At 45.1% G+C, this 26,588-nt stretch overlaps 1 protein-coding gene across 1 annotated transcript in view; it reads right to left on the bottom strand.

Annotated features, from left to right (window-relative positions):
- LOC124037353 (anoctamin-1-like) overlaps positions 1–26,588 on the bottom strand; it is a 186,788-nt gene that overhangs the window by 7,037 nt on the left and 153,163 nt on the right. Inside the window, exons 11-20 of the mRNA XM_046352058.1 lie at positions 21,419–21,620; positions 19,403–19,514; positions 12,819–12,876; positions 12,628–12,728; positions 11,464–11,618; positions 11,070–11,222; positions 10,096–10,148; positions 9,391–9,569; positions 6,552–6,657; positions 2,092–2,590 (exon numbers count right to left, since the gene is read on the bottom strand). Coding sequence (XP_046208014.1) covers positions 2,092–2,590; positions 6,552–6,657; positions 9,391–9,569; positions 10,096–10,148; positions 11,070–11,222; positions 11,464–11,618; positions 12,628–12,728; positions 12,819–12,876; positions 19,403–19,514; positions 21,419–21,620 — 1,618 coding nt within the window. The remainder of the gene's footprint in view (positions 1–2,091; positions 2,591–6,551; positions 6,658–9,390; positions 9,570–10,095; positions 10,149–11,069; positions 11,223–11,463; positions 11,619–12,627; positions 12,729–12,818; positions 12,877–19,402; positions 19,515–21,418; positions 21,621–26,588) is intronic.

Below are 26,588 nucleotides of genomic sequence, written 5' to 3'. Positions count from 1 at the left end.
TGGTAATACCTGACAGACACAGCAGGTAACTAGGGATTAGGGGTCAGGGGTTAGTGTTATTACTTGAAAGATTCAGCAGGTAACTAGGGGTTAGGGGTTAGTGTTATTACCTGACAGATTCAGCAGGTAACTAGGGGTTAAGGGTCAGGGGTTAGTGGTATTACCTGACAGACATAGCAGGTAACTAGGGATTAGGGGTCATGGGTTAGTGGTATTACCTGACAGACACAGCAGGTAACTAGGGATTAGGGGTCAGGGGTTAGTGGTATTACCTGACAGACACAGCAGGTAACTAGGGATTAGGGGTCAGGGGTTAGTGGTATTACCTGACAGACACAGCAGGTAACTAGGGATTAGGGGTCAGGGGTTAGTGGTATTACCTGACAGACACAGCAGGTAACTAGGGATTAGGGGTCAGGGGTTAGTGTTATTACCTGACAGATTCAGCAGGTAACTAGGGGTTAAGGGTCAGGGGTTAGTGGTATTACCTGACAGACATAGCAGGTAACTAGGGATTAGGGGTCAGGGTTTAGTGTTATTACCTGACAGATTCAGCAGGTAACTAGGGGTTAAGGGTCAGGGGTTAGTGGTATTACCTGACAGATTCAGCAGGTAACTAGAGGTTAAGGGTCAGGGTTTAGTGTTATTACCTGACAGATTCAGCAGGTAACTAGGGGTTAAAGGTCAGGGTTTAGTGTTATTACCTGACAGATTCAGCAGGTAACTAGGGGTTAAAGGTCAGGGTTTAGTGTTATTACCTGACAGATTCAGTAGGTAACTAGGGATTAGGGGTTAGTGTTATTACCTGACAGATTCAGCTGGTAACTAGGGATTAGGGGTTAGTGTTATTACCTGACAGATTCAGCTGGTAACTAGGGATTAGGGGTTAGTGTTATTACCTGACAGATTCAGCTGGTAACTAGGGATTAGGGGTTAGTGTTATTACCTGACAGATTCAGTAGGTAACTAGGGGTTAAGGGTTAGTGTTATTACCTTGACAGATACAGCAGGTAACTAGGGATTAGGGGTTAGTGTTATTACCTGACAGATACATCAGGTAACTAGGGATTAGGGGTTAGTGTTATTACCTGACAGATTCAGCAGGTAACTAGGGGTTAAAGGTCAGGGTTTAGTGTTATTACCTGACAGATTCAGTAGGTAACTAGGGATTAGGGGTTAGTGTTATTACCTGACAGATTCAGCTGGTAACTAGGGATTAGGGGTTAGTGTTATTACCTGACAGATTCAGCTGGTAACTAGGGATTAGGGGTTAGTGTTATTACCTGACAGATTCAGCTGGTAACTAGGGATTAGGGGTTAGTGTTATTACCTGACAGATTCAGCTGGTAACTAGGGATTAGGGGTTAGTGTTATTACCTGACAGATTCAGTAGGTAACTAGGGATTAGGGGTTAGTGTTATTACCTGACAGATTCAGCTGGTAACTAGGGATTAGGGGTTAGTGTTATTACCTGACAGATTCAGCAGGTAACTAGGGATTAGGGGTTAGTGTTATTACCTGACAGATTCAGCTGGTAACTAGGGATTAGGGGTTAGTGTTATTACCTGACAGATTCAGCTGGTAACTAGGGATTAGGGGTTAGTGTTATTACCTGACAGATTCAGCTGGTAACTAGGGATTAGGGGTTAGTGTTATTACCTGACAGATTCAGTAGGTAACTAGGGGTTAAGGGTTAGTGTTATTACCTTGACAGATACAGCAGGTAACTAGGGATTAGGGGTTAGTGTTATTACCTGACAGATACATCAGGTAACTAGGGATTAGGGGTTAGTGTTATTACCTGACAGATTCAGCAGGTAACTAGGGGTTAAAGGTCAGGGTTTAGTGTTATTACCTGACAGATTCAGTAGGTAACTAGGGATTAGGGGTTAGTGTTATTACCTGACAGATTCAGCTGGTAACTAGGGATTAGGGGTTAGTGTTATTACCTGACAGATTCAGTAGGTGACTAGGGGTTAAGGGTTAGTGTTATTACCTGACAGATTCAGTAGGTGACTAGGGGTTAAGGGTTAGTGTTATTACCTTGACAGATACAGCTGGTAACTAGGGATTAGGGGTTAGTGTTATTACCTGACAGATTCAGCTGGTCCATAACAGAGTCCAGATCCACAACGGAGACTTCCTCCTGGTCTGGCCCTTCTCCTCCTCTGTCTCCTTCTGCTCCTTCTCTCCAGTCTTCTCCCACTCCTTCACTCTGCTCTTCTGACCCTTCTTCTTTCCCCTCTTCTCCTCTCCCATCTTTTCCCCCTCCTTCTCCTCCTTCTGCTGGGTCAGTGCTATCTGGGCTCTGGGTCTGGGTTTGTCCTGATCTGTCCATCTTCTCCTCCTCCGCCCCCTCTTCTCCCACTGACCCCTCCACCACTATGTCAATGTGTGAGTGTGTGTTATGTGTTTGTGCAGGTTGTCGTGTGGGGGAGCGGTGTGGAAGTCTGGAGCGTAGGGCCTCCTGTTCATCCTGAACAAGGAACTCCATCAGCAACATGTTCTCTTTCCTGACCTGTTCTTTAAGAGAACGAGGAACGTCTGGGATCAACCAGGCCACCAGCATGCTCAGGAACATCGCCAGGTTCTACAACAGAAAGAGTCTACATTAGATCCATTACCATAAGTTCTTCATGAAATACAACAGAAAGGTTCTACATTAGATCCAACAGAAAGGTTCTACATTATATCCAACAGAAAGGTTCTACATTATATCCAACAGAAAGGTTCTACATTATATCCAACAGAAAGTTTCTACATTAGATACAACAGAAAGGTTCTATATGAAATACAACAGAAAGGTTCTATATGAAATACAACAGAAAGGTTCTACATGAAATACAACAGAAAGGTTCTACATTATATCCAACAGAAAGGTTTTACATTATATCCAACAGAAAGGTTCTACATTAGATACAACAGAAAGGTTCTACATTAGATACAACAGAAAGGTTCTACATGAAATACAACAGAAAGGTTCTACATTATATCCAACAGAAAGGTTCTACATGAAATGCAACAGAAAGGTTCTACATGAAATACAACAGAAAGGTTCTACATTAGATCCAACAGAAAGGTTCTACATTAGATCCAACAGAAAGGTTCTACATTAGATACAACAGAAAGGTAGATACAACAGATAGGTTGTTTCTTTGTGTTCTGGAACGTAGCCCTGTTTCTTTGTGTTCTGGAACGCAGCCCTGTTTCTTTGTGTTCTGGAACGTAGCCCTGTTTCTTTGTGTTCTGGAACGCAGCCCTGTTTCTTTGTGTTCTGGAACGTAGCCCTGTTTCCTTGTGTTCTGGAACGTAGCCCTGTTTCCTTGTGTTCTGGAACGCAGCCCTGTTTCCTTGTGTTCTGGAATGCAGCCCTGTTTCTTTGTGTTCTGGAACGTAGCCCTGTTTCTTATTGTTCTGGAACGTAGCCCTGTTTCCTTGTGTTCTGGAACGTAGCCCTGTTTCCTTGTGTTCTGGAACGCAGCCCTGTTTCCTTGTGTTCTGGAACGTAGCCCTGTTTCTTTGTGTTCTGGAACGTAGCCCTGTTTCTTTGTGTTCTGGAACATAGCCCTGTTTCCTTGTGTTCTGGAACGTAGCCCTGTTTCCTTGTGTTCTGGAACGCAGCCCTGTTTCCTTGTGTTCTGGAACGCAGCCCTGTTTCTTTGTGTTCTGGAACGCAGCCCTGTTTCTTTGTGTTCTGGAACGTAGCCCTGTTTCTTATTGTTCTGGAACGTAGCCCTGTTTTTTTGTGTTCTGGAACGTAGCCCTGTTTCTTTGTGTTCTGGAACGTAGCCCTGTTTCTTTGTGTTCTGGAACGTAGCCCTGTTTCTTTGTGTTCTGGAACGCAGCCCTGTTTCTTTGTGTTCTGGAACGTAGCCCTGTTTCTTTGTGTTCTGGAACGCAGCCCTGTTTCTTTGTGTTCTGGAACGTAGCCCTGTTTCCTTGTGTTCTGGAACGCAGCCCTGTTTCCTTGTGTTCTGGAACGCAGCCCTGTTTCTTTGTGTTCTGGAACGTAGCCCTGTTTCTTATTGTTCTGGAACGTAGCCCTGTTTCCTTGTGTTCTGGAACGTAGCCCTGTTTCCTTGTGTTCTGGAACGTAGCCCTGTTTCCTTGTGTTCTGGAACGCAGCCCTGTTTCCTTGTGTTCTGGAACGTAAGCCCTGTTTCTTTGTGTTCTGGAACGTAGCCCTGTTTCTTTGTGTTCTGGAACGTAGCCCTGTTTCCTTGTGTTCTGGAACGTAGCCCTGTTTCCTTGTGTTCTGGAACGCAGCCCTGTTTCCTTGTGTTCTGGAACGTTTCAGCCCTGTTTCTTTGTGTTCTGGAACGTAGCCCTGTTTCTTTGTGTTCTGGAACGTAGCCCTGTTTTTTTGTGTTCTGGAACGTAGCCCTGTTTCTTTGTGTTCTGGAACGTAGCCCTGTTTCTTTGTGTTCTGGAACGTAGCCCTGTTTCTTTGTGTTCTGGAACGTAGCCCTGTTTCTTTGTGTTCTGGAACGTAGCCCTGTTTCTTTGTGTTCTGGAACGTAGCCCTGTTTCTTTGTGTTCTGGAACGTAGCCCTGTTTCTTTGTGTTCTGGAACGTAGCCCTGTTTCTTTGTGTTCTGAAACGTAGCCCTGTTTCTTTGTGTTCTGGAACGTAGCCCTGTTTCTTTGTGTTCTGGAATGTAGCCCTGTTTCTTTGTGTTCTGGAACGTAGCCCTGTTTCTTTGTGTTCTGGAACGTAGCCCTGTTTCTTTGTGTTCTGGAACGTAGCCCTGTTTCTTTGTGTTCTGGAACGTAGTTTTTGTGTTCTGGAACGTAGCCCTGTTTCTTTGTGTTCTGGAACGTAGCCCTGTTTCTTTGTGTTCTGGAACGTAGCCCTGTTTCTTTGTGTTCTGGAACGTAGCCCTGTTTCTTTGTGTTCTGGAACGTAGCCCTGTTTCTTTGTGTTCTGGAACGTAGCCCTGTTTCTTTGTGTTCTGGAACGTAGCCCTGTTTCTTTGTGTTCTGGAACGTAGCCCTGTTTCTTTGTGTTCTGGAACGTAGCCCTGTTTCTTTGTGTTCTGGAACGTAGCCCTGTTTCTTTGTGTTCTGGAACGTAGCCCTGTTTCTTTGTGTTCTGGAACGTAGCCCTGTTTCTTTGTGTTCTGGAACGTAGCCCTGTTTCTTTGTGTTCTGGAACGTAGCCCTGTTTCTTTGTGTTCTGGAACGTAGCCCTGTTTCTTTGTGTTCTGGAACGTAGCCCTGTTTCTTTGTGTTCTGGAACGTAGCCCTGTTTCTTTGTGTTCTGGAACGTAGCCCTGTTTCTTTGTGTTCTGGAACGTAGCCCTGTTTCTTTGTGTTCTGGAACGTAGCCCTGTTTCTTTGTGTTCTGGAACGTAGCCCTGTTTCTTTGTGTTCTGGAACGCAGCCCTGTTTCTTTGTGTTCTGGAACGTAGCCCTGTTTCTTTGTGTTCTGGAACGTAGCCCTGTTTCTTTGTGTTCTGGAACGTAGCCCTGTTTCTTTGTGTTCTGGAACGTAGCCCTGTTTCTTCGTGTTCTGGAACGTAGCCCTGTTTCTTTGTGTTCTGGAACGTAGCCCTGTTTCTTTGTGTTCTGGAACGTAGCCCTGTTTCTTTGTGTTCTGGAACGTAGCCCTGTTTCTTTGTGTTCTGGAACGTAGCCCTGTTTCTTCGTGTTCTTTAGTTCAGTTCTTTCTGTTTGTATGGTTGAGGCATTGTTTGTTTGACCATTGCCTGCTTGTGGTTGACCATTGCCTGCCTGTGGTTGACCATTGCCTGCCTGTGGTTGACGATTGCCTGCCTGTGGTTGACCATTGCCTGCCTGTGGTTGACCATTGCCTGCTTGTGGTTGACGATTGCCTGCCCGTGGTTGACCATTGCTTGCCTGTGGTTGACCATTGCCTGCCTGTGGTTGACCATTGCCTGCCTGTGGTTGACCATTGCCTGTTTGACCATTTACACCCTGTTCTCCCAGAGTAGTGAATCTACACCCTGTTCTCCCAGAGTAGTGAATTTACACCCTGTTCTCCCAGAGTAGTGAATCTACACCCTGTTCTCCCCGAGTAGTGAATTTACACCCTGTTCTCCCAGAGTAGTGAATCTACACCCTGTTCTCCCAGAGTAGTGAATCTACACCCTGTTCTCCCAGAGTAGTGAATCTACACCCTGTTCTCCCAGAGTAGTGAATCTACACCCTGTCATCCCAGAGTAGTGGATCTACACCCTGTCATCCCAGAGTAGTGAATCTACACGCTGTTCTCCCAGAGTAATCATTACAAAAGGTTCTACATTATGATACAACAGGTTATTCAACAGAAAGGTTCTACATTATGATACAACAGGTTATTCAACAGAAAGGTTCTACATTATGATACAACAGGTTATTCAACAGAAAGGTTCTACATTATGATACAACAGGTTATTCAACAGAAAGGTTCTACATTATCACCACTTTCAAGTTACAGGCTTTGGATTGAAGATGAAGTCAGGGATTGGGCTCAGAATACAGGGCTGGATTGATACTGAGGTCAGGGGTTAGGGTTAAGGGTTAGGGTCAGGGTTTAGCAGTGGTCTGTACCTGAAAGAAGATGACAAAGGCCAATCGAGCTGCCAGGACAGACCAGTACTGTTTAGAGAAGGAGTAGGGCTGAGCTCCCCAAGGTGGATCCCTGTAGTCTTTATATCTGAGAGACAGAGACATTAGAGGTCAGGGTTAGAGAACAGCATTAGAGGTCAGGGTTAGAGAACAGCATTAGAGATCAGGGTTAGAGGTCAGGGTTAGAGAACAGCATTAGAGGTCAGGGTTAGAGAACAGCATTAGAGGTCAGGGTTAGAGAACAGCATTAGAGGTCAGGGTTAGAGAACAGCATTAGAGATCAGGGTTAGAGGTCAGGGTTAGAGAACAGCATTAAAGATCAGGGTTAGAGAACAGCATTAGAGATCAGGGTTAGAGAACAGCATTAGAGATCAGGGTTAGAGAACAGCATTAGAGATCAGGGTTAGAGAACAGCATTAGAGGTCAGGGTTAGAGAACAGCATTAGAGGTCAGGGTTAGAGAACAGCATTAGAGGTCAGGGTTAGAGAACAGCATTAGAGGTCAGGGTTAGAGAACAGCATTAGAGATCAGGGTTAGAGAACAGCATTAGAGATCAGGGTTAGAGAACAGCATTAGAGGTCAGGGTTAGAGAACAGCATTAGAGGTCAGGGTTAGAGAACAGCATTAGAGGTCAGGGTTAGAGAACAGCATTAGAGGTCAGGGTTAGAGAACAGCATTAGAGATCAGGGTTAGAGAACAGCATTAGAGAACAGCATTAGAGGTCAGGGTTAGAGAACAGCGTTAGAGGTCAGGGAACAGCATTAGAGGTCAGGGTTAGAGAACAGCATTAGAGGTCAGGGTTAGAGAACAGCATTAGAGGTCAGGGTTAGAGAACAGCATTAGAGATCAGGGTTAGAGAACAGCATTAGAGATCAGGGTTAGAGAACAGCATTAGAGGTCAGGGTTAGAGAACAGCATTAGAGGTCAGGGTTAGAGAACAGCATTAGAGATCAGGGTTAGAGAACAGCATTAGAGGTCAGGGTTAGAGAACAGCATTAGAGATCAGGGTTAGAGAACAGCATTAGAGGTCAGGGTTAGAGAACAGCATTAGAGATCAGGGTTAGAGAACAGCATTAGAGGTCAGGGTTAGAGAACAGCATTAGAGATCAGGGTTAGAGAACAGCATTAGAGGTCAGGGTTAGAGAACAGCATTAGAGGTCAGGGTTAGAGAACAGCATTAGAGGTCAGGGTTAGAGAACAGCATTAGAGGTCAGGGTTAGAGAACAGCATTAGAGATCAGGGTTAGAGAACAGCATTAGAGAACAGCATTAGAGGTCAGGGTTAGAGAACAGCATTAGAGGTCAGGGTTAGAGAACAGCATTAGAGGGCAGGGTTAGAGAACAGCATTAGAGGTCAGGGTTAGAGAACAGCATTAGAGGGCAGGGTTAGAGAACAGCATTAGAGGTCAGGGTTAGAGAACAGCATTAGAGGGCAGGGTTAGAGAACAGCATTAGAGGTCAGGGTTAGAGAACAACATTAGAGGTCAGGGTTAGAGAACAGCATTAGAGGTCAGGGTTAGAGAACAGCATTAGAGGTCAGGGTTAGAGAACAACATTAGAGGTCAGGGAACAGCATTAGAGGTCAGGGTTAGAGAACAGCATTAGAGATCAGGGTTAGAGAACAGCATTAGAGGTCAGGGTTAGAGAATAGCATTAGAGGTCAGGGTTAGAGAACAGCATTAGCGGTCAAGGTTAGAGAACAGCGTTGGAGGTCAGGGAACAGCATTAGAGGTCAGGGTTAGAGAACAGCATTAGAGGTCAGGGTTAGAGAACAGCATTAGAGATCAGGGTTAGAGAACAGCATTAGAGATCAGGGTTAGAGAACAACATTAGAGGTCAGGGTTAGAGAACAGCATTAGAGGTCAGGGTTAGAGAACAGCATTAGAGGTCAGGGTTAGAGAACAGCATTAGAGGTCAGGGTTAGAGAACAGCATTAGAGGTCAGGGTTAGAGAACAGCATTAGAGGTCAGGGTTAGAGAACAGCATTAGAGGTCAGGGTTAGAGAACAGCATTAGAGATCAGGGTTAGAGAACAACATTAGAGGTCAGGGTTAGAGAACAGCATTAGAGGTCAGGGTTAGAGAACAGCATTAGAGGTCAGGGTTAGAGAACAGCATTAGAGGTCAGGGTTAGAGAACAGCATTAGTCAGGGTTAGAGAACAGCATTAGAGGTCAGGGTTAGAGAACAGCATTAGAGGTCAGGGTTAGAGAACAGCATTAGAGGTCAGGGTTAGAGAACAGCATTAGAGGTCAGGGTTAGAGAACAGCATTAGAGGTCAGGGTTAGAGAACAGCATTAGAGGTCAGGGTTAGAGAACAGCATTAGAGATCAGGGTTAGAGAACAACATTAGAGGTCAGGGTTAGAGAACAGCATTAGAGGTCAGGGTTAGAGAACAGCATTAGAGGTCAGGGTTAGAGAACAGCATTAGAGGTCAGGGTTAGAGAACAGCATTAGTCAGGGTTAGAGAACAGCATTAGAGGTCCTTCTGTACCTTCTCTACCTTCTGTAGCTCAGTTGGTAGAGCATGGCGCTTGTAACACCAGGGTAGTGGGTTCGATTCCCGGGACCACCCATACGTACAATGTATGCACACATGACTGTAAGTCGCTTTGGATAAAAGCGTCTGCTAAATGGCTTATTTATTTATTTTTTATTTAGGTCAGGGTTAGAGAACAGCATTAGAGGTCAGGGTTAGAGAACAGCATTAGAGGTCAGGGTTAGAGAACAGCATTAGAGGTCAGGGTTAGAGAACAGCATTAGAGGTCAGGGTTAGAGAACAGCATTAGTCAGGGTTAGAGAACAGCATTAGAGGTTATAGTTACCTGCATATGGTGACTCCAGTAAATAGTGTAGAGGAGGGGGAGGAATCAGCCTCAAAGTTGGACACGTTAAAGTAGGACAGGGAGTGTTCTGTGAATCCGTGCATGCTGCCAGTCTGACTGTACATGTACTGGTACACCGTCCGAGGAATGAAGTCAGAGGTGAACGAGATCACAAAGGCCTGAAGAAGAGAGCAACAAACAGTCTGACAAGCTGAATACCAGGTCTCTCTCTCTCTCTAAAGGGATTTATTGGCATGAGAAACAAATGGAACAGACAGTAAACAAGGGAAACATCAGTAAACATTACAATCACAAAGGTTTTAATAAGAAATAGACATTTACAATCAATCTCTCTGTCACACACACACACACACACACACACACACACACACACACACACACACACACACACACACACACACACACACACACACACACACACACACACACACACACACACACACACACACACACACACACACACACACACACACACACACACACACACACACAAAGTGAAGGATATCTCATCAAAATAATGAATTATCTACAAAAAACACACGCACACACGCGCACAGACACACAGACACACACACAGACACACACACACAGACACACACACACACAGACACACAGACACACACACACACACACACAGACACACAGACACGCGCAGACACACACAGACTCACGCACGAGACTTACATTTGTAATGACAGAAAACTTGCTGATTCCAATGAGAATGTTGAACCAAATTCCTGGAGAGATGAGAGGGAGAGGAGGAGAGAAGGAGAGAAGGAGAGGATGAGAGGGAGGAGAGGGAGGAGGGGAGGAGGAGGAGAGGAGGAATGTGACAGAGACCAAAGGAGAGGAGGAATGTGACAGAGACAGAAGGAGAGGGGTAATGAGACAGAAGGAGAGGGGTAATGTGACAGAGACAGAAGGAGAGGGGTAATGTGACAGAGACACAAGGAGAGGGGTAATGTGACAGAGACAGAAGGAGAGGGGTAATGTGACAGAGACAGAAGGAGAGGGGTAATGTGACAGAGACAGAAGGAGAGGGGTAATGTGACAGAGACAGAAGGAGAGGGGTAATGTGACAGAGACAGAAGGAGAGGGGTAATGTGACAGAGACAGAAGGAGAGGGGTAATGTGAAAGAGACAGAAGGAGAGGGGTAATGTGACAGAGACAGAAGGAGAGGGGTAATGTGACAGAGACAGAAGGAGAGGGGTAATGTGACAGAGACAGAAGGAGAGGGGTAATGTGACAGAGACAGAAGGAGAGGGGTAATGTGACAGAGACAGAAGGAGAGGGGTAATGTGACAGAGACAGAAGGAGAGGGGTAATGTGACAGAGACAGAAGGAGAGGGGTAATGTGACAGAGACACAAGGAGAGGGGTAATGTGAAAGAGACAGAAGGAGATGGGTAATGTGAAAGAGACAGAAGGAGAGGGGTAATGTGACAGAGACAGAAGGAGAGGGGTAATGTGAAGGAGAGAGAAGGAGAGGAGGAATGTGACAGAAAAGTAGATGAGGAATGTGAGATTGTGTTACAGTTTGAAGTTGTTTGATTGTGGTTCATGTGTGGTTACGTCATGATTGTCTTGCAGTTGACTCTGAGGTGGCTGAGGTGGCTGTGTTGTGGATGTATTTATTGCGGTTGTGTTGTGGTCAGTACCTATGTCTTTGCAGCGCACAGCATCTGGGCGACGGATCTCTGTGGTGAACTTGGCAGCGTCGAGGCGGATCTCAATCACATTGTTGAGCAGAGCAAAGAGAGGAGCCAGAGGGAACGATGCCACGAAGATGGTGACAAACCCATACTGGATTACTGCACACACACATACACACTGTTTGTTAATTGTTCACTTTCCATGTACACTTTGGGGGCGTGTGTGTGTGTGTGTGTGTGTGTGTGTGTGTGTGTGTGTGTGTGTGTGTGTGTGTGTGTGTGTGTGTGTGTGTGTGTGTGTGTGTGTGTGTGTGTGTGTGTGTGTGTGTGTGTGTGTGTGTGTGTGTGTGGGGGTGTGTGTGTGTGTGGGTGTGTGTGTGTGTGCGCGTGCTTGACTCACTCATCTCCATGTATTCCGGGCTAAGCCCCTCATAGGGATCCAGAGAGAAGTCTTTATCCCACTGTTGCTTAGGCCTCTTCGTCTCCTCCTCCTCCTCATCTTCCTCTCCTCCTTTATCCTTCTCTTTGTATGTTCTGTACATTTTTTTTAGCTTACTGCAGAGAGAGAAAGTGATAGAGACAGAGAGAGAATTAAATGAGTTATACAGTGCATTCAGACAGTATTCAGACAGTATTCAGACAGTATTCAGACAGTATTCAGACAGTATTCAGACAGTATTCAGACAGTATTCAGACCAAGAATCAGGAGGATACAATAATGGTCAGATTTGCCAAATGGAGGGCGAGGGAGAGCTTTGTACACATCTCTGTGTGTGGAGTAAAGGAGGTCTAGATTTTTCCCCTCTGGTTGCACATTTAACATGCTGATAGAGATGAAGTAAAACTGATTTAAGTTCCCCTGCATTAAAGTCCCCGTCCACTAGGGGCGCCGCCTCTGGATGAGCGTTGTCCTGTTTGCTTATGGTCTTATACAGCTCATTGAGTGCGTTCTTCGTGCCAGCATCGGTCTGTGGTGGTATGTAGACAGCTACAAAAAATACAGATGAAATCTCTCTCGGTAAATATTGTGGTCTATAACTTATCATGAGATCCTCTACCTCAGGCGAGCAAAACCCTGAGACTTCCTTAGATATCGTGCACCAGCTGTTGTTTACAGATATGCATAGGCCCCGTGTCTTACAAGAGGCTGCTGTTGTATGCTACCGATAGTAGTGTATAACCCGCCAGCTGTACGTTCTTAATGTCGCCGTTCAGCCATTTTAAGATAGCTAGTTCATATCTGTAAATACATAACTATCTACTAAAGTTAAAATTGCTATGTAAACCATTTATAGATATGAGAAAGCTAACTATTAGCGTTATGGAATCTATATACAGATATGAGCTAGGTAACGTTAAAGCTACCTCTCAGACTACTCCAAACTGTAATTGACATATAAGCGATAGTACCTGTGTGTGTGTGTGTGTGTGTGTGTGTGTGTGTGTGTGTGTGTGTGTGTGTGTGTGTGTGTGTGTGTGTGTGTGTGTGTGTGTGTGTGTGTGTGTGTGTGTGTGTGTGTGTGTGTGTGTGTGTGTGTGTGTGTGTGTGTGTGTGTGTACATACGGTATAACAATCTCGAACACGTTGTTCTGGATGAGTTGTTTTCCCAACATGATCATACTAAGCTGGATACACAGCTCTATCAGACAGCCTGGTGGGGCACACTGTGGAGAAAATATGCACACACGCAAACAGCATTAGTGTGTGTGTGTTTGTGTGCACATGTGTGTGTGTGTGTGTTGTAGTGAACCCACCTCCTCCATGCGGAAGTGGCCAAACAAGTAGACATAGTCCCCTGGAGGTCCAGCAAACCTACAGAGCGAGAGGGAGGAGGGAGAGAGGCACATACAGTGCATTGGGAAAGCATTCAGACCCCTTGACTTTTTCCACATTTTCTTTTTTACGTTACAGCCTTATTCAGATGTATTTACTAAACACAATACCCCAAACTCATCAATAAGCTAAGAACCCTGGAACTAAACACCTCCCTCTGCAACTGGATCCTGGATTTCCTGAAGGGCCGCCCCCAGGTGGTGAGGGTAGGTTACAACACATCCGCAATGTTGATCCTCAACACAATACTCCACGATGACATCACAATACCCCCTAATGACATCACAATACTCCTCAATGACATCACAATACTCCTCAATGACATCACAATACTCCTCAATGACATCACAATACCCCCTAATGACATCACAATACCCCCTAATGACATCACAACATCCTCAATGACATCACAATACTCCTCAATGACATCACAATACCCCCTAATGACATCACAATACTCCACAATGACAAAGCAAAAACAGGTTTTAATAAATGTTTGCAAATGTATAAAAAAAATAAAAAATGACATGATTTGGAAAGACACACCTGTCTATATAAGGTCCCACAGTGCATGTTGACAGTGTATGTCAGAGCAAAAACCAAGCAATGAAGTCGAAGGAATTGTCAAGGCACAGATCTAGAGAATGGTACCAAAAGATTTTTGGCTTTACACTCCCTGCTATAATGTGGATAAAGAGTTACCTGTCTAACAGAAACACAGAGGGTGTTATGGCTTAATACCCCCTGCTATAATGTGGATAAAGAGTTACTTGTCTAACAGAAACACAGAGGCTGTTCTTCAATGGAAGCATCTCCAACATAATCCAGGTAGAATCAAGAATTCCTGAGGGAACACATACAGTGGGGAGAACAAGTATTTGATACACTGCCGATTTTGCAGGTTTTCCCACTTACAAAGCATGTAGAGGTCTCTAATTTTTATCATAGGTACACTTCAACTGTGAGAGACGGAATCTAAAACAAAAAAACAGAAAATCACATTGTATGATTTTTAAGTCATTCTTTATCCACATTATAGCAGGGAGTGTAAAGCCATAACACCCTCTGTGTTTCTGTTAGACAGGTAACTCTTTATCCACATTATAGCATTGGGTCGAGAGCCATAATGTTTTTCCAGCAGCAGACTATGACCAGCACCGAAGTCTAACAAAACAGCCACCATAATTTGCAAATAAATTCATTAAAAATCCTACAATGTGATTTTCTGGATTTTTTTTCTCATTTTGTTTGTCATAGTTGAAGTGTACCTATGATGAAAATTACAGGCCTCTCTCATCTTTTTAAGTGGGAGAGAACTTACACAATTGGTGGCTGACAAATTTTTTTTTGCCCCACTGTACATAATGGTGTCGTCTGCGTAGAGGTGAATCAAAGAATCACCCGCAGCAAGAGTGACATCATTGATATATACCGAGAAAAGCGTCGGCCCGAGATTTAAAACCCTGTGGCACTGCCATAGAGACTACCAGAGGTCCGGAAAACAGGCCCTCTGATTTGACACACTGAACTCTATTTGAGAAGTAGTTAGTGAACCAGATGAGGCAGTCATTAGAGAATCCAAGGCTATTGAGCCTGCCTATAAGAATACGCTGATTGACAGAGTCAAAAGCCTTGACCAGGTCGATGAAGATGGCTGCACAGTACTGTTTTTATCGATGGTGGTTATGATATTGTTTAGGACCTTGAGCACGGCTGAGGTGTACTCGTGACCAGCTCGGAAACGAGATTGCATAGCGGAGAAGGTAAGGTGGGATTCGAGATGGTCGGTGATCTTCACTTGGCTTTCAAAGACTTTAGAAAGGCAGGGCAGGATGGATGATATTTCTGTATCAGTTTGGGTCTAGATTGTCTCCCACTTTGAAGGGGGGATGACCTCGGCCGCTTTCAAATCTTTAAGAATATCAGACGATACGAATGAGAGGTTTAACAGATTAGTAATAGGGGTTGCAACAATTTGGGTAGATCATTTTAGGGAGAGAGCTTCCAGAATGTCTAGCACCAGCTGATTTGTAGGGGTCCAGATTTTGCAGCTCTTTCAGAACATCAGTTGTCTGGATTTGGGTGAAGGAGAAGGGGGAGGCTTGGGCCAGTTGCTGCGGGGGGTGTAGAGCTGTTGGCCCGGGGTTGGGGTTGCCAGGTGGAAAGCGTGGCCAGCTGTAATGAAATGCTTATTGAAATTCTCGATCATAGTGGATTTATCTGAGTTTCCTAGCCTCAGTGCAGTGGGCAGCTGGGAGGAGGTGCTCTTATTTTCCATGGACTTTACAGTGTCCCAAAACTTTCTGGAATTTGTGCTGCAGGATGCAAATTTCTGTTTTAAAAAGCTAGCCTTTGCTTCCTTAACGGACTGTGTATATTGGTTCCTGACTTCCCTGAAAAGTTGCATATCGAGGGGACTATTAGTGCAATGCGCCACAGGATGTTTTTGTGCTGGTCAAGGGCAGTCAAGTCTGGAGTGAACCAAGGGCTATATCTATTCTTAGTTCATTTTCGGAATGGGGCATGCTTATTTAAGATGGTGAGGAAGGCACTTTTAAAGAATAACCAGGCATCCTCTACTGACAGAATGAGGTCAATATCCTTCCAGGATACCCGGGCCAGGTCGATTAGAAAGGCCTGCTTGCTGAAGTGTTTTAGGGAGCAATTGACAGTGATGAGAGGTGGTTGATTGCCTGCGGACCCATTACGGACGCAGGCAATGAAGCAGTGATTGCTGAGATCCTGGTTGAAGACAGAAGAGGTGTCTCTCTCTTCATGACCTTCTTTCTGTTTCTGGGATAATGGTGTTAATGTGAGCCATGACCATCCTTTCAAAGCACTTCATGGCTACGGACGTGAGTGCTACGGTTCTGTAGTCATTTAGGCAGGTTGCCTTTGTGTTCTTGGGCACAGGGACTATGGTGGTCTGCTTGAAACATGTTGGTATTACAGACTCAATCAGGGACATGTTGAAAATGTTAGTGAAGACACCTGCCAGTTGGTCAGCACATGCCCGGAGCACACGTCCTGGTAATCCGTCTGGCCACGCAGCCTTGTGTATGTTGACCTGTTTAAAGGTCTTACTCAAATCGGCTACGTAGAGCGTGATCTCACAGTCATCCGGAACAGCTGATGCTCTCATGCATGCCTCAGTGTTGCTTGCCTCGAAGCGAGCATAGAAGTGATTTTGCTCATCTGGTAGAGTCGTGTCACTGGGCAGCTCACGGCTGTGCTTCCATTTGTAGTCTGTAATAGTTTGCAAGTCCTGCCACATAAGATGAGCGTCGGAGCCGGTGTAGTATGATTCGATCTTAGCCCTGTATTGACGCTTTTCCTGTTTGATGGTTTGTCGCAGGGCTTAGCAGGATTTCTTGTAAGCTTCCGGGTTAGAGTCCCACACCTTGAAAGCTGCAGCTCTACCCTTTAGCTCAGTGTGAAAGTTGCCTGTAATCCATGGCTTCTGGTTGGGGTATGTACATACAGTCGCTGTGGAAACAACGTCCTCGAAGTACGTATTGATAAAGCCCGTGACTGATGTGGTGTACTCCCCAAGGCCATTGGAAGAATCCCGGAAAATGTTCCAGTCTGTGATAGCAAAACAGTCCTGTAGTTTAGCATCTGCTTCATCTGACCACTTTTTTAATAGACCGAGTCACTGGTGCTTCCTGCTTTAATATTTGCTTGTAAGCAGGAATCAGGAGGATAGAGTTGTGGTCAGATTTACCAAATGGGGGCGAGGGAGAGCTTTGTTCGTGTCTCTGTGTGTGGAGTAAAGGTGATCAAGAATTGTTTTCCCTCTGGTTGCACATTTAACATGTTGATAGAAATTTGGTAGAACTGATTTAAGTTTCCCTGCATTAAAGTCTCCGGCCACTAGGAGGGCCGCCTCTGGGTGAGTGGTTTCCTGTTTGCTTATTTCTTATACATCTGACTGAGTGCGGTCTTAGTGCCAGAATCTGTCTGTGGTTCGTAAATAAACAGCCATGAAAAATATAGCTGAAAGCTCTCTAGGCAAGTAGTGTGGCCTGCAATTTATCACAATATACTCTTCTTCAGGCGAGCAAAATCTAGAGACTTCCTTAGATTTCGTGCACTAGTTGTTTTCAAATATGCACAGACCGCCTGCCCCCCCCACCCCCCTCTTGCGATGTTCTATCTTGCTGGTGCACGTATATCCCGCTCACTGAATATCGTCGTCATTCAAGTCACGATTCTGTGAAACATAGTATATTACAGTTTTTGATGTCCCGTTGGTAGGATCTTCGTGATCGTACCTCGTCTAATTTATTGTCCATTGATTGCACGTTGGCGAGTAGTATTGATGGTAACGGCAGCTTTCCCAGTCGCCTTCTCTGGATCCTGACTAGGCATCCGGCTCTTCGTCCTCTGTACTTGCGTCACTTCCACTTGCGAATAACTGGGATGTCGGCCCTGTTGGGTGTTTGGAGAATGTCTTGTGCATCGTCCTTGTTGTAGAAAAAATCTTTGTCTAATCCGGGGTGAGTGATCGCTGGTCGCTGTCCTGATATCCAGAAGTTCTTTTCTGTCGTAAGATACGGTTGTAGAAACAACCGGAAAAAAACACATAATAGCACAATTTGTTGGGTGTCCTTAAAACTGCTGCCATTTCCTCCGTCGCGATTCTATAAGCTGTGTAGCCGAGTGATCATAGGGTCAGAAAAGCAGCAATAGGTGAGTCAGGGTGCCGTTCGGTAGTCACTACAATGCTAGGCGAGCAGGGGACACAGCATTCAGAAAAGCGAGCGGGCCGTGGCTAGTAGATGGGTCTTCGGCAACATCATAACAGAATAGCCTGTTGAGACCACATCGGGCCATCACGTCGGCAGGCCAGTCGTGATGGATCGGCCGGGCTCCGTGTCGACAATAATGGGTCCAGGCCAATTGGCAAAGGAAGTATTTTAGCTTGAGGCTAGCTCAATGCTAGCTGGTGCTTGCTTTGGAACAGGGGCGTTAGCTAACAGTAGCCACTCGTTTTCAGCTTGCTAGCTGCGATGATCCGGTGTAATGATCCAGAGCGTCAGGAATCTGGTGATATGGTAGAGAGAAGCAGTCCGATAGCTCGATATCAACCTAGAGACTGTGCAGACTGGCAGGTGATGTCCAATCTAAGGCTGGCTGATGACAGGGAAAAAGGCGAAGACCGCTAGCCGTGGCTAACAAAGGCTTGTTGTTTCCTGATGGAAGTTATAAGGAATACAAAAAGCAGATCCGTACCACATTGGGTGAAGCGGGTTGCAGGAAAGTATATTTAGTTCGTAGATAGAAAGTGATATTAAGATATATATGAAAAAGACTGGCTATATACACGAGGTAAGACACGGGATAAGACAAAGACAGATACACACGTCCTACTGCTACGGCATCTTAGATTTTTCAATGAATGTCTGTTTCTAGTAAGATTGATTTCACGAACCTTGTTTATTAGACTACATATGCTAATATGCTAATATGGGCTATTTTGAGCACTTTCCTGGGATGCTTGATATATTTTATTGATTTACTGGGAAGCTTATTAGAAGTAGACATGACAATGTTATTTATGTTTCAGCTAATGGGTGAGAACGAGAAAGTATTGTATTCAGGCTAGCAAAACGCGTTTCATCAACACACTCACATTGGGGGGCATTGTGTCGCGCTGATGATATTACATATGTTGCAGTGATGATATTACAACCAGATAGTTAACATTTATTTAACAATCCCTTGAAAATGGCACGAAGTTATCAATGATTTTAGTGGAGCTGGGGGTCTCCTTTCCCCGAGAAGGAAAATTGAATACTCTGCACCTTGTGATGTTTTATTGATAACGACCTGTAGATACCGTCTGGAACACAATTTTAACCAATCAGCATCCAGGATTAGACCCACCCGTTGTATAAAAGTAATTACATTGCTCTCTTTTAATTCATAAAGCTCTTTTGCAAAAACTCCCTCTGTACCTAACATCATGAATAACCTTTACACGTAGGAGTTACCACACCCGGTGTCAGGGATGGCTAACTCTGGAAATTAATTGGGTCTCTACAGAGTTAGGTAAATCAGATTTCAGTTTTATTGCATTTTACTTGTGGAATAATCTCCAAAAGTAACAAAAAAAATGATTTGGTGCCAATAGAGCAATTCCGATGAATGATTGAGGACCTTTATGCTGGAACATGGGTTTATTTTCTATGATTGTGTATCTCTGTTTGGCTTTTCCTAGTGAACTGATGTGTATAATGTTTTATTAATTGGTATTGTGGTGCTATACAGGGCTCATTTGGAAAGGAGACCTTGGTCTCAACATGACTCCCTGTCAATGTAAAGGTTCAATAAAAATAAATAACACACACACACACACACACACACACACACACACACACACACACACACACACACACACACACACACACACACACACACACACACACACACACACACACACACACACACACACACACACACACACACACACACACACACACACCCTCACCCTCACCCTCACCTGCCCTTGAAGAAAGCCACATAGAAGACAGGAGCAAAGGTGTTCATGGACTTCAACAGAAACGATTTCAGAATCAGACGCTCCTCAAACTCCGCTTCTGTCTTAGGAACCTCTGACAGACAAGACAAGCCAATCACATTATTAGACGTTATCAGAAGTGTGTGTTAAACAGTTCAGCGAGCCAGACAGTGACAGGGTGAGGGTTAGTGTTAGGGATAAGGTGAGGGTTAAGGTGAGGGTTAGTGTTACCCAGTTTAGTGAGCCAGACAGCGATAGGGTTAGTGTTAGGGTGAGGGTCAGTGTTATCAAGTTCAGTTTGTTTATTTATTTTACCTTTATTTAACCAGGCAAGTCAGTTAAGAACAAATTCTTATTTTCAATGACGGCCTAGGAACAGTGGGTTAACTGCCTGTTCAGGGGCAGAACGACAGATGTGTACCTTGTCAGCTCGGGGATTTGAACTCCAAAGCTCTAACCACTAGGCTACCCTGCCGCCCAGCTCAGTGAGCCAGGCAGTGATAGGGTGAGGGTCAGTGTTAGTGTTAGGGTTAGGGTCAGGTTAGTGTTACCCAGTTCAGTCAGCGATAGGGTCAGTGTCAGGGTTAGTGTTAGGGTCAGTGTTAGGGTCAGGTTAGTGTTACCCAGTTTAGTTAGCCAGACAGCGAAAGGGTGAGGGTCAGTGTTAGGGTCAGGTTAATGTTACCCAATTTAGTCAGCCAGACAGCGATAGGGTCAGTGTCAGGGTCAGTGTTAGGGTCAGGTTAGGGTTAGGGTTAGGGTCAGTGTTACCCAGTTCAGTCAGCCAGACAGTGATAGGGTCAGTGTCAGGGTCAGTGTTAGGGTCAGGTTAGGGTCAGTGTTAGGGTGAGGGTCAGGTTAGTGTTACCCAGTTTAGTGAGCCAGACAGCGATAGGGTCAGTGTTAGGGTGAGGGTCAGGTTAGGGTCAGGTTAGTGTTACCCAGTTCAGTCAGCCAGACAGCGATAGGGTCAGTGTTAGGGTTAGGGTTAGGGTCAGTGTTACCCAGTTCAATCAGCCAGACAGCGATAGGGTCAGTGTCAGGGTTAGTGTTAGGGTGAGGGTCAGTATTAGGGTCAGGTTAGTGTTACCCAGTTTAGTGAGCCAGACAGCAATAGGGTCAGTGTTAGGGTGAGGGTCAGGTTAGTGTTAGTGTTACCCAGTTTAGTCAGCCAGACAGCGATAGGGTCAGTGTTAGGGTCAGGGTCAGGTTAGTGTTACCCAGTTTAGTCAGCCAGACAGTGATAGGGTCAGTGTTAGGGTGAGGGTCAGGTTAGTGTTAGTGTTACCCAGTTTAGTCAGCCAGACAGCGATAGGGTCAGTGTTAGGGTGAGGGTCAGGTTAGTGTTACCCAGTTTAGTGAGCCAGACAGTGATAGGGTCAGTGTTAGGGTGAGGGTCAGGTTAGTGTTAGTGTTACCCAGTTTAGTCAGCCAGACAGCGATAGGGTCAGTGTCAGGGTCAGGGTCAGGTTAGTGTTACCCAGTTTAGTCAGCCAGACAGCTATAGGGTCAGTGTCAGGGTTAGTGTTAGGGTGAGGGTCAGGTTAGTGTTACCCAGTTTAGTCAGCCAGACAGCGATAGGGTCAGTGTTAGGGTCAGTGTTAGGGTGAGGGTCAGGTTAGTGTTAGTGTTACCCAGTTTAGTCAGCCAGACAGTGATAGGGTCAGTGTTAGGGTGAGGGTCAGGTTAGTGTTACCCAGTTTAGTCAGCCAGACAGCGATAGGGTCAGTGTTAGGGTCAGTGTTAGGGTGAGGGTCAGGTTAGTGTTAGTGTTACCCAGTTTAGTCAGCCAGACAGCGATAGGGTCAGTGTCAGGGTTAGTGTTAGGGTGAGGGTCAGGTTAGTGTTAGTGTTACCCAGTTTAGTGAGCCAGACAGTGATAGGGTCAGTGTTAGGGTGAGGGTCAGGTTAGTGTTACCCAGTTTAGTCAGCCAGACAGCGATAGGGTCAGTGTCAGGGTTAGTGTTAGGGTGAGGGTCAGGTTAGTGTTAGTGTTACCCAGTTTAGTCAGCCAGACAGCGATAGCTCCGTAGATCTCATCCAGTATCAATACAACAAGCAGGTTGATGATGATGGCGGTGGTGGTGACGGTCATCCTAACAGAGGCCTTGGCCTCAGGGTCTGGGTTCATGGACCAGATAGACAGCATGGTGATACGATACAGGATCACTCCAAACACTGCGGAAAACGTTACCCCCATCTAACACAAACACACATACAGTAAATTATCAACCAAAATACAGGATAGAGTGATATATAGCTAACTATTGTAATTAGCCTGTATAAGCATTGTTCGCTATCTAATCAAATGAAACTTTATTTGTCATATGCGCCGAATACAAGTGTAGACCTTTTTTATTTTCCTTCACCTTTATTTAACCAGGTAGGCTAGTTGAGAACAAGTTCCCTTTATTTAACCAGGTAGGCTAGTTGAGAACAAGTTCCCTTTATTTAACCAGGTAGGCTAGTTGAGAACAAGTTCCCTTTATTTAACCAGGTAGGCTAGTTGAGAACAAGTTCCCTTTATTTAACCAGGTAGGCTAGTTGAGAACAAGTTCCCTTTATTTAACCAGGTAGGCTAGTTGAGAACAAGTTCCCTTTATTTAACCAGGTAGGCTGGTTGAGAACAAGTTCCCTTTATTTAACCAGGTAGTCTAGTTGAGAACAAGTTCCCTTTTAATTAACCAGGTAGGCTAGTTGAGAACACCTTTATTTAACCAGGTAGGCTAGTTGAGAACACCTTTATTTAACCAGGTAGGCTAGTTGAGAACACCTTTATTTAACCAGGTAGGCTAGTTGAGAACACCTTTATTTAACCAGGTAGGCTAGTTGAGAACACCTTTATTTAACCAGGTAGGCTAGTTGAGAACACCTTTATTTAACCAGGTAGGCTAGTTGAGAACACCTTTATTTAACCAGGTAGGCTAGTTGAGAACACCTTTATTTAACCAGGTAGGCTAGTTGAGAACACCTTTATTTAACCAGGTAGGCTAGTTGAGAACACCTTTATTTAACCAGGTAGGCTAGTTGAGAACACCTTTATTTAACCAGGTAGGCTAGTTGAGAACAAGTTCCCTTTATTTAACCAGGTAGGCTAGTTGAGAACAAGTTCTCATTTGCAACTGCGACCTGGCCAAGATAAAGCGAAGCAGTTAGACACATACAACAACACAGAGTTACACATGGAATAAACAAACATACAATCAATAATAGAGTATAAAAATCTATAAACAGAGTGTGCAAATGAGGTAGGATAAGGGTGGTAAGACAATAAATAGGCCATAGTGGCAAAATAATTACAATTTAGCAATTAAACACTGGAATAGTAGGATGTGCAGAAGATGAATGTGCAAGTTGAGATACTGGGGTGCAAAGGAGCAAGACAAATAAATACAGTATGGGGATGAGGTAGATTGGTTGGGCTATTTACAGATGAGCTATGTACAGGTGCAGAGATCTATGAGCTGCTCTAACAGCTGGTGCTTAAAGCTAGTGAGGGAGGTAAGAGTCTCCAGCTTCAGAGATTTTTGCAGTTCGTTCCAGTCATTGGCCGCAGAGAACTGGAAGGAGAGGCGGCCAAAGGAAGAATTGGCTTTGGGGGTGACCAGTGAGATATACCTGCTGGAGCTCGTGCGACGGGTGGGTGCTGCTATGGTGACCAGTGAGCTGAGGTAAGGCTGGGCTTTACCTAGCAGAGACTTGAAGATGACACCTTACTGTGAAATGCTTACTTACAAGCTCTTAACCATCAGTGTAGTTCAAAAGTTAAGAAAATATTTACCAAATAAACTAAAGTAAAACAAAATAAATTAACACAACATAACAATAACGAGGCAATATACAGGTTAGTGTTAAGGTGTGGGTTAGTGTTAAGGACAGGGTTAGTGTCAGGGTGAGGGTTAGTGTTAAGGACAGGGTTAGTGTTAGGGTGAGGGTTAGTGTTAAGGACAGGGTTAGTGTCAGGGTGAGAGTTAGTGTTAAGGTGTGGGTTAGTGTTAAGGAAAGGGTTAGTGTCAGGGTGAGGGTTAGTGTTAAGGTGAGGGTTAGTGTTAAGGTGTGGGTTAGTGTTAAGGTGTGGGTTAGTGTTAAGGTGTGGGTTAGTGTTAAGGACAGGGTTAGTGTCAGGGTGAGGGTTAGTGTTAAGGTGTGGGTTAGTGTTAAGGACAGGGTTAGTGTCAGGGTGAGCGTTAGTGTTAAGGTGTGGGTTAGTGTCAGGGTGAGAGTTAGTGTTAAGGTGTGGGTTAGTGTTAAGGTGAGGGTTAGTGTTAAGGACAGGGTTAGTGTCAGGGTGAGGGTTAGTGTTAAGGTGTGGGTTAGTGTTTAGGTGTGGGTTAGTGTTTAGGTGTGGGTTAGTGTTAAGGTGTGGGTTAGTGTTAAGGTGTGGGTTAGTGTCAGGGTGAGGGTTAGTGTCAGGGTGAGGGTTAGTGTTAAGGTCAGGATTAGTGCTAATGTGAGGATGTGTTACACAATTCAGTGAGCCAGGGTTAGGGTTAAAACAAATTGGTGTGGGGTAAATGTAATAGTCCGGTGGCCATCTGATTAATTGTTCAGCAGTCTTATGGCTTGGGGGTAGAAGCTGTAAAGGAGCCTTTTGGTCTTAGACTTAGAGCTCCGGTACCGCTTGTCGTGTGGTAGCAGAGAAAACAGTCTATGACTTGGGTGACTGGAGAATTTTATGGGCTTTCCTCTCACACCACCTATTATATAGTTCCCGGATTGCAGGAAGCTTGGCCCCGGTGATGTACTGGGCCGTACGCACTACCCTCTGTAGCGCCTTAAGGTCAGATGCCGAGCAGTTGCCATACCAGGCGGTGATGCAACCGGTCAGGATGCTCTCGATGGTGCAGCTGCTTCTGAGGATCTGGGGACCCATGCCAAATCTTGTCAGTCTCCTGAGGGACAAAAGGTTTTGTCGTGCTATCTTCAAGACTGTCTTGGTTTGTTTGGACCATGATAGTTTGTTGATGATGTGGACACCAAGGAACTTGAAACTCACTACACTACAGCCCCATTGATGTTAATCCCCGCCAGTTCGGTCCACCTCTTCCTGTCATCCATGATCAGCTCCTTTGTCTTGATCACATTGAGGGAGAGGTTGTTGTCCTGCACCACACTACCAGTTCTCTGACCTCCTTCCTACAGGCTGTCTCATCATAGTCGGTGATCAGGCCTACCACTGTTGTGTCGTCAACAAACTTAATGGTGTTGGAGTCTTGTTTGGCCACGCAGTTGTGGGTGAACAGGGAGTACAGGAGGGGACTAAGTACACACCCCTGAGGTGCCCCAGTGTTGAGGATCAGTGTGGCAGATGTGTTGTTGCCTACCCTTACCACCTGGGGGTGGCCCCCTCAGGAAGTCCAGGATCCATTTGCAGAGAGAGGTGTTTAGTCCCAGGGTTCTTAGCTTAGTGATGAGCTTCATGGGCACTATGGTGTTGAACTCTGAGCTGTAGTCAATGAACAGCATTCTCACATAGGTGTTCTTTATGTTGCGGTATGCAAATTGGAGATGGTCTAGGGTATCTGGGAGGATGCTGTTGATGTGAGTCATGACCAGCCTTTCAAAGCACTTTATGGCTACTGACGTGAGGCCTATGGGGCGGTAATCATTTAGACAGGTTACCTTCGCTTCATTGGGCACAGGGACTATGGTGGGTGCTTGAAACATGTAGGTATTACAGACTCGGTCAGGCAAAGGTTGGAAATGTAATTGAAGACACCTGCCTGTTGGTCCACGCATGTTTTGAGTACACCTCCTGGTAATCCATCTGGCCCTGCGGCTTTGTGAATGACCTGTTTAAAGGTCTTGCTCACATTGGCTACCGAGAGTGTTATCGCACTCTCCTGGTTCTCTCCTACATGCTTCAGTGTTGCTTGCCTTGAAGAGAGCATAAAAGGCATTTAGCTCGTCTGGTAGGCTCGCGTCACTGGGCAGCTCGCGTCTGGGATTCCCTTTTTAGCCAGTAATAGTTTTCAAGCCCTGCCACATCTGACGAGCGTCAGAGCCGGTGTAGTAGGATTCAATCTTAATCCTGTATTGATGCTTTCCTTGTTTGATGGTTCGTCGGAGGGCATAGCGGGATTTCTTATAGGCGTCTAGATTAGTGTCCCTCTCTTTGAAAGCAGCAGCTCTAGCCTTTAGCTCGATACCGATGTTGCCTGTAATCCATGGCTTCTGGTTGGGATATGTATTTACGGTCATTGTGGGGGGGACGTCGTCGATGCACTTATTGATGAAGCTTGTGATTGAGGTGGTATACTCTTCAATGCCATTGGATGAATCCCGGAACATATTCCAGTCTGCGCTAGCAAAAAAACAGTTCTGTAGTGTAGCATCCGCATCATCTGACCACTTATTGAGTGAGTCACTGGTACTTCCTGCTTTAGTTTTTGCTTGTAAGCAGGAATCAGGTGGATATAATTATAGTCAGAGTTGCCAAGGGAGTGCGGGGGAGAGCTTTGTGCTCATCTCTGTGTGTGGAGTAAAGGTGGTCAAGAGTTTTAGTGCCAGCATCGGTCTATGGTGGTAAATAGACTAGGCTAGGAATAAATATAGATGAGAACTCTTGGTAGACAGTGTGGTCAACAGCTTATCATAAGTTACTCTACCTCAGGCAAGCAATACCTCGAGACTTCTTTAATATTAGAGGTCGCGCACCAGCTGTTATTGACAAAAACACACCCCCACCCCTCGTCTTGCCAGCCGTAGCTTCTCTGTTCTCTCTTTCTCGTCTGACTCTTTAAAGGAAAAGATTTCTTCTAGTTCGTGGTGAGTAACCCCAGTTCTGATGTCCAGAAGTTATTTTCGGTCATAAGAGATGGTAGCAGCAACATTATGTACAAAATACATTTTAAAAATAATTTACAAACAACGCAAAAAAGCGAACAAAATAGCACAAGTCGTTATGGGCAACCATCCTCTTCGGCGCCATATCATTATTAACTTGTATTAGCATTGTTAGCTATCTAACTATCATTACTAGTCTGTATTGTAGATAGGTAGCCATCATTACTAACTTGTATTAGCAAATGTCCTGTGGTACTCTGTGATTGTCCAGTGGTATTCATGGGAAATGTAAACCAGAAAGTACCACAAAGATCCATGATTGAGTCTTTCAGTGTTTCAATGAAGAGATTGAGATGAAACTGTCCAGTTTGAGTGTTTGTTG

This window comes from Oncorhynchus gorbuscha, linkage group LG06 (assembly GCF_021184085.1).
Source record: "Oncorhynchus gorbuscha isolate QuinsamMale2020 ecotype Even-year linkage group LG06, OgorEven_v1.0, whole genome shotgun sequence".
Taxonomy (NCBI): domain Eukaryota; kingdom Metazoa; phylum Chordata; class Actinopteri; order Salmoniformes; family Salmonidae; genus Oncorhynchus; species Oncorhynchus gorbuscha.
The sequence above is the reverse complement of the archived record's forward strand: the minus strand, read 5'-3'. Positions and strand labels throughout refer to the sequence as shown.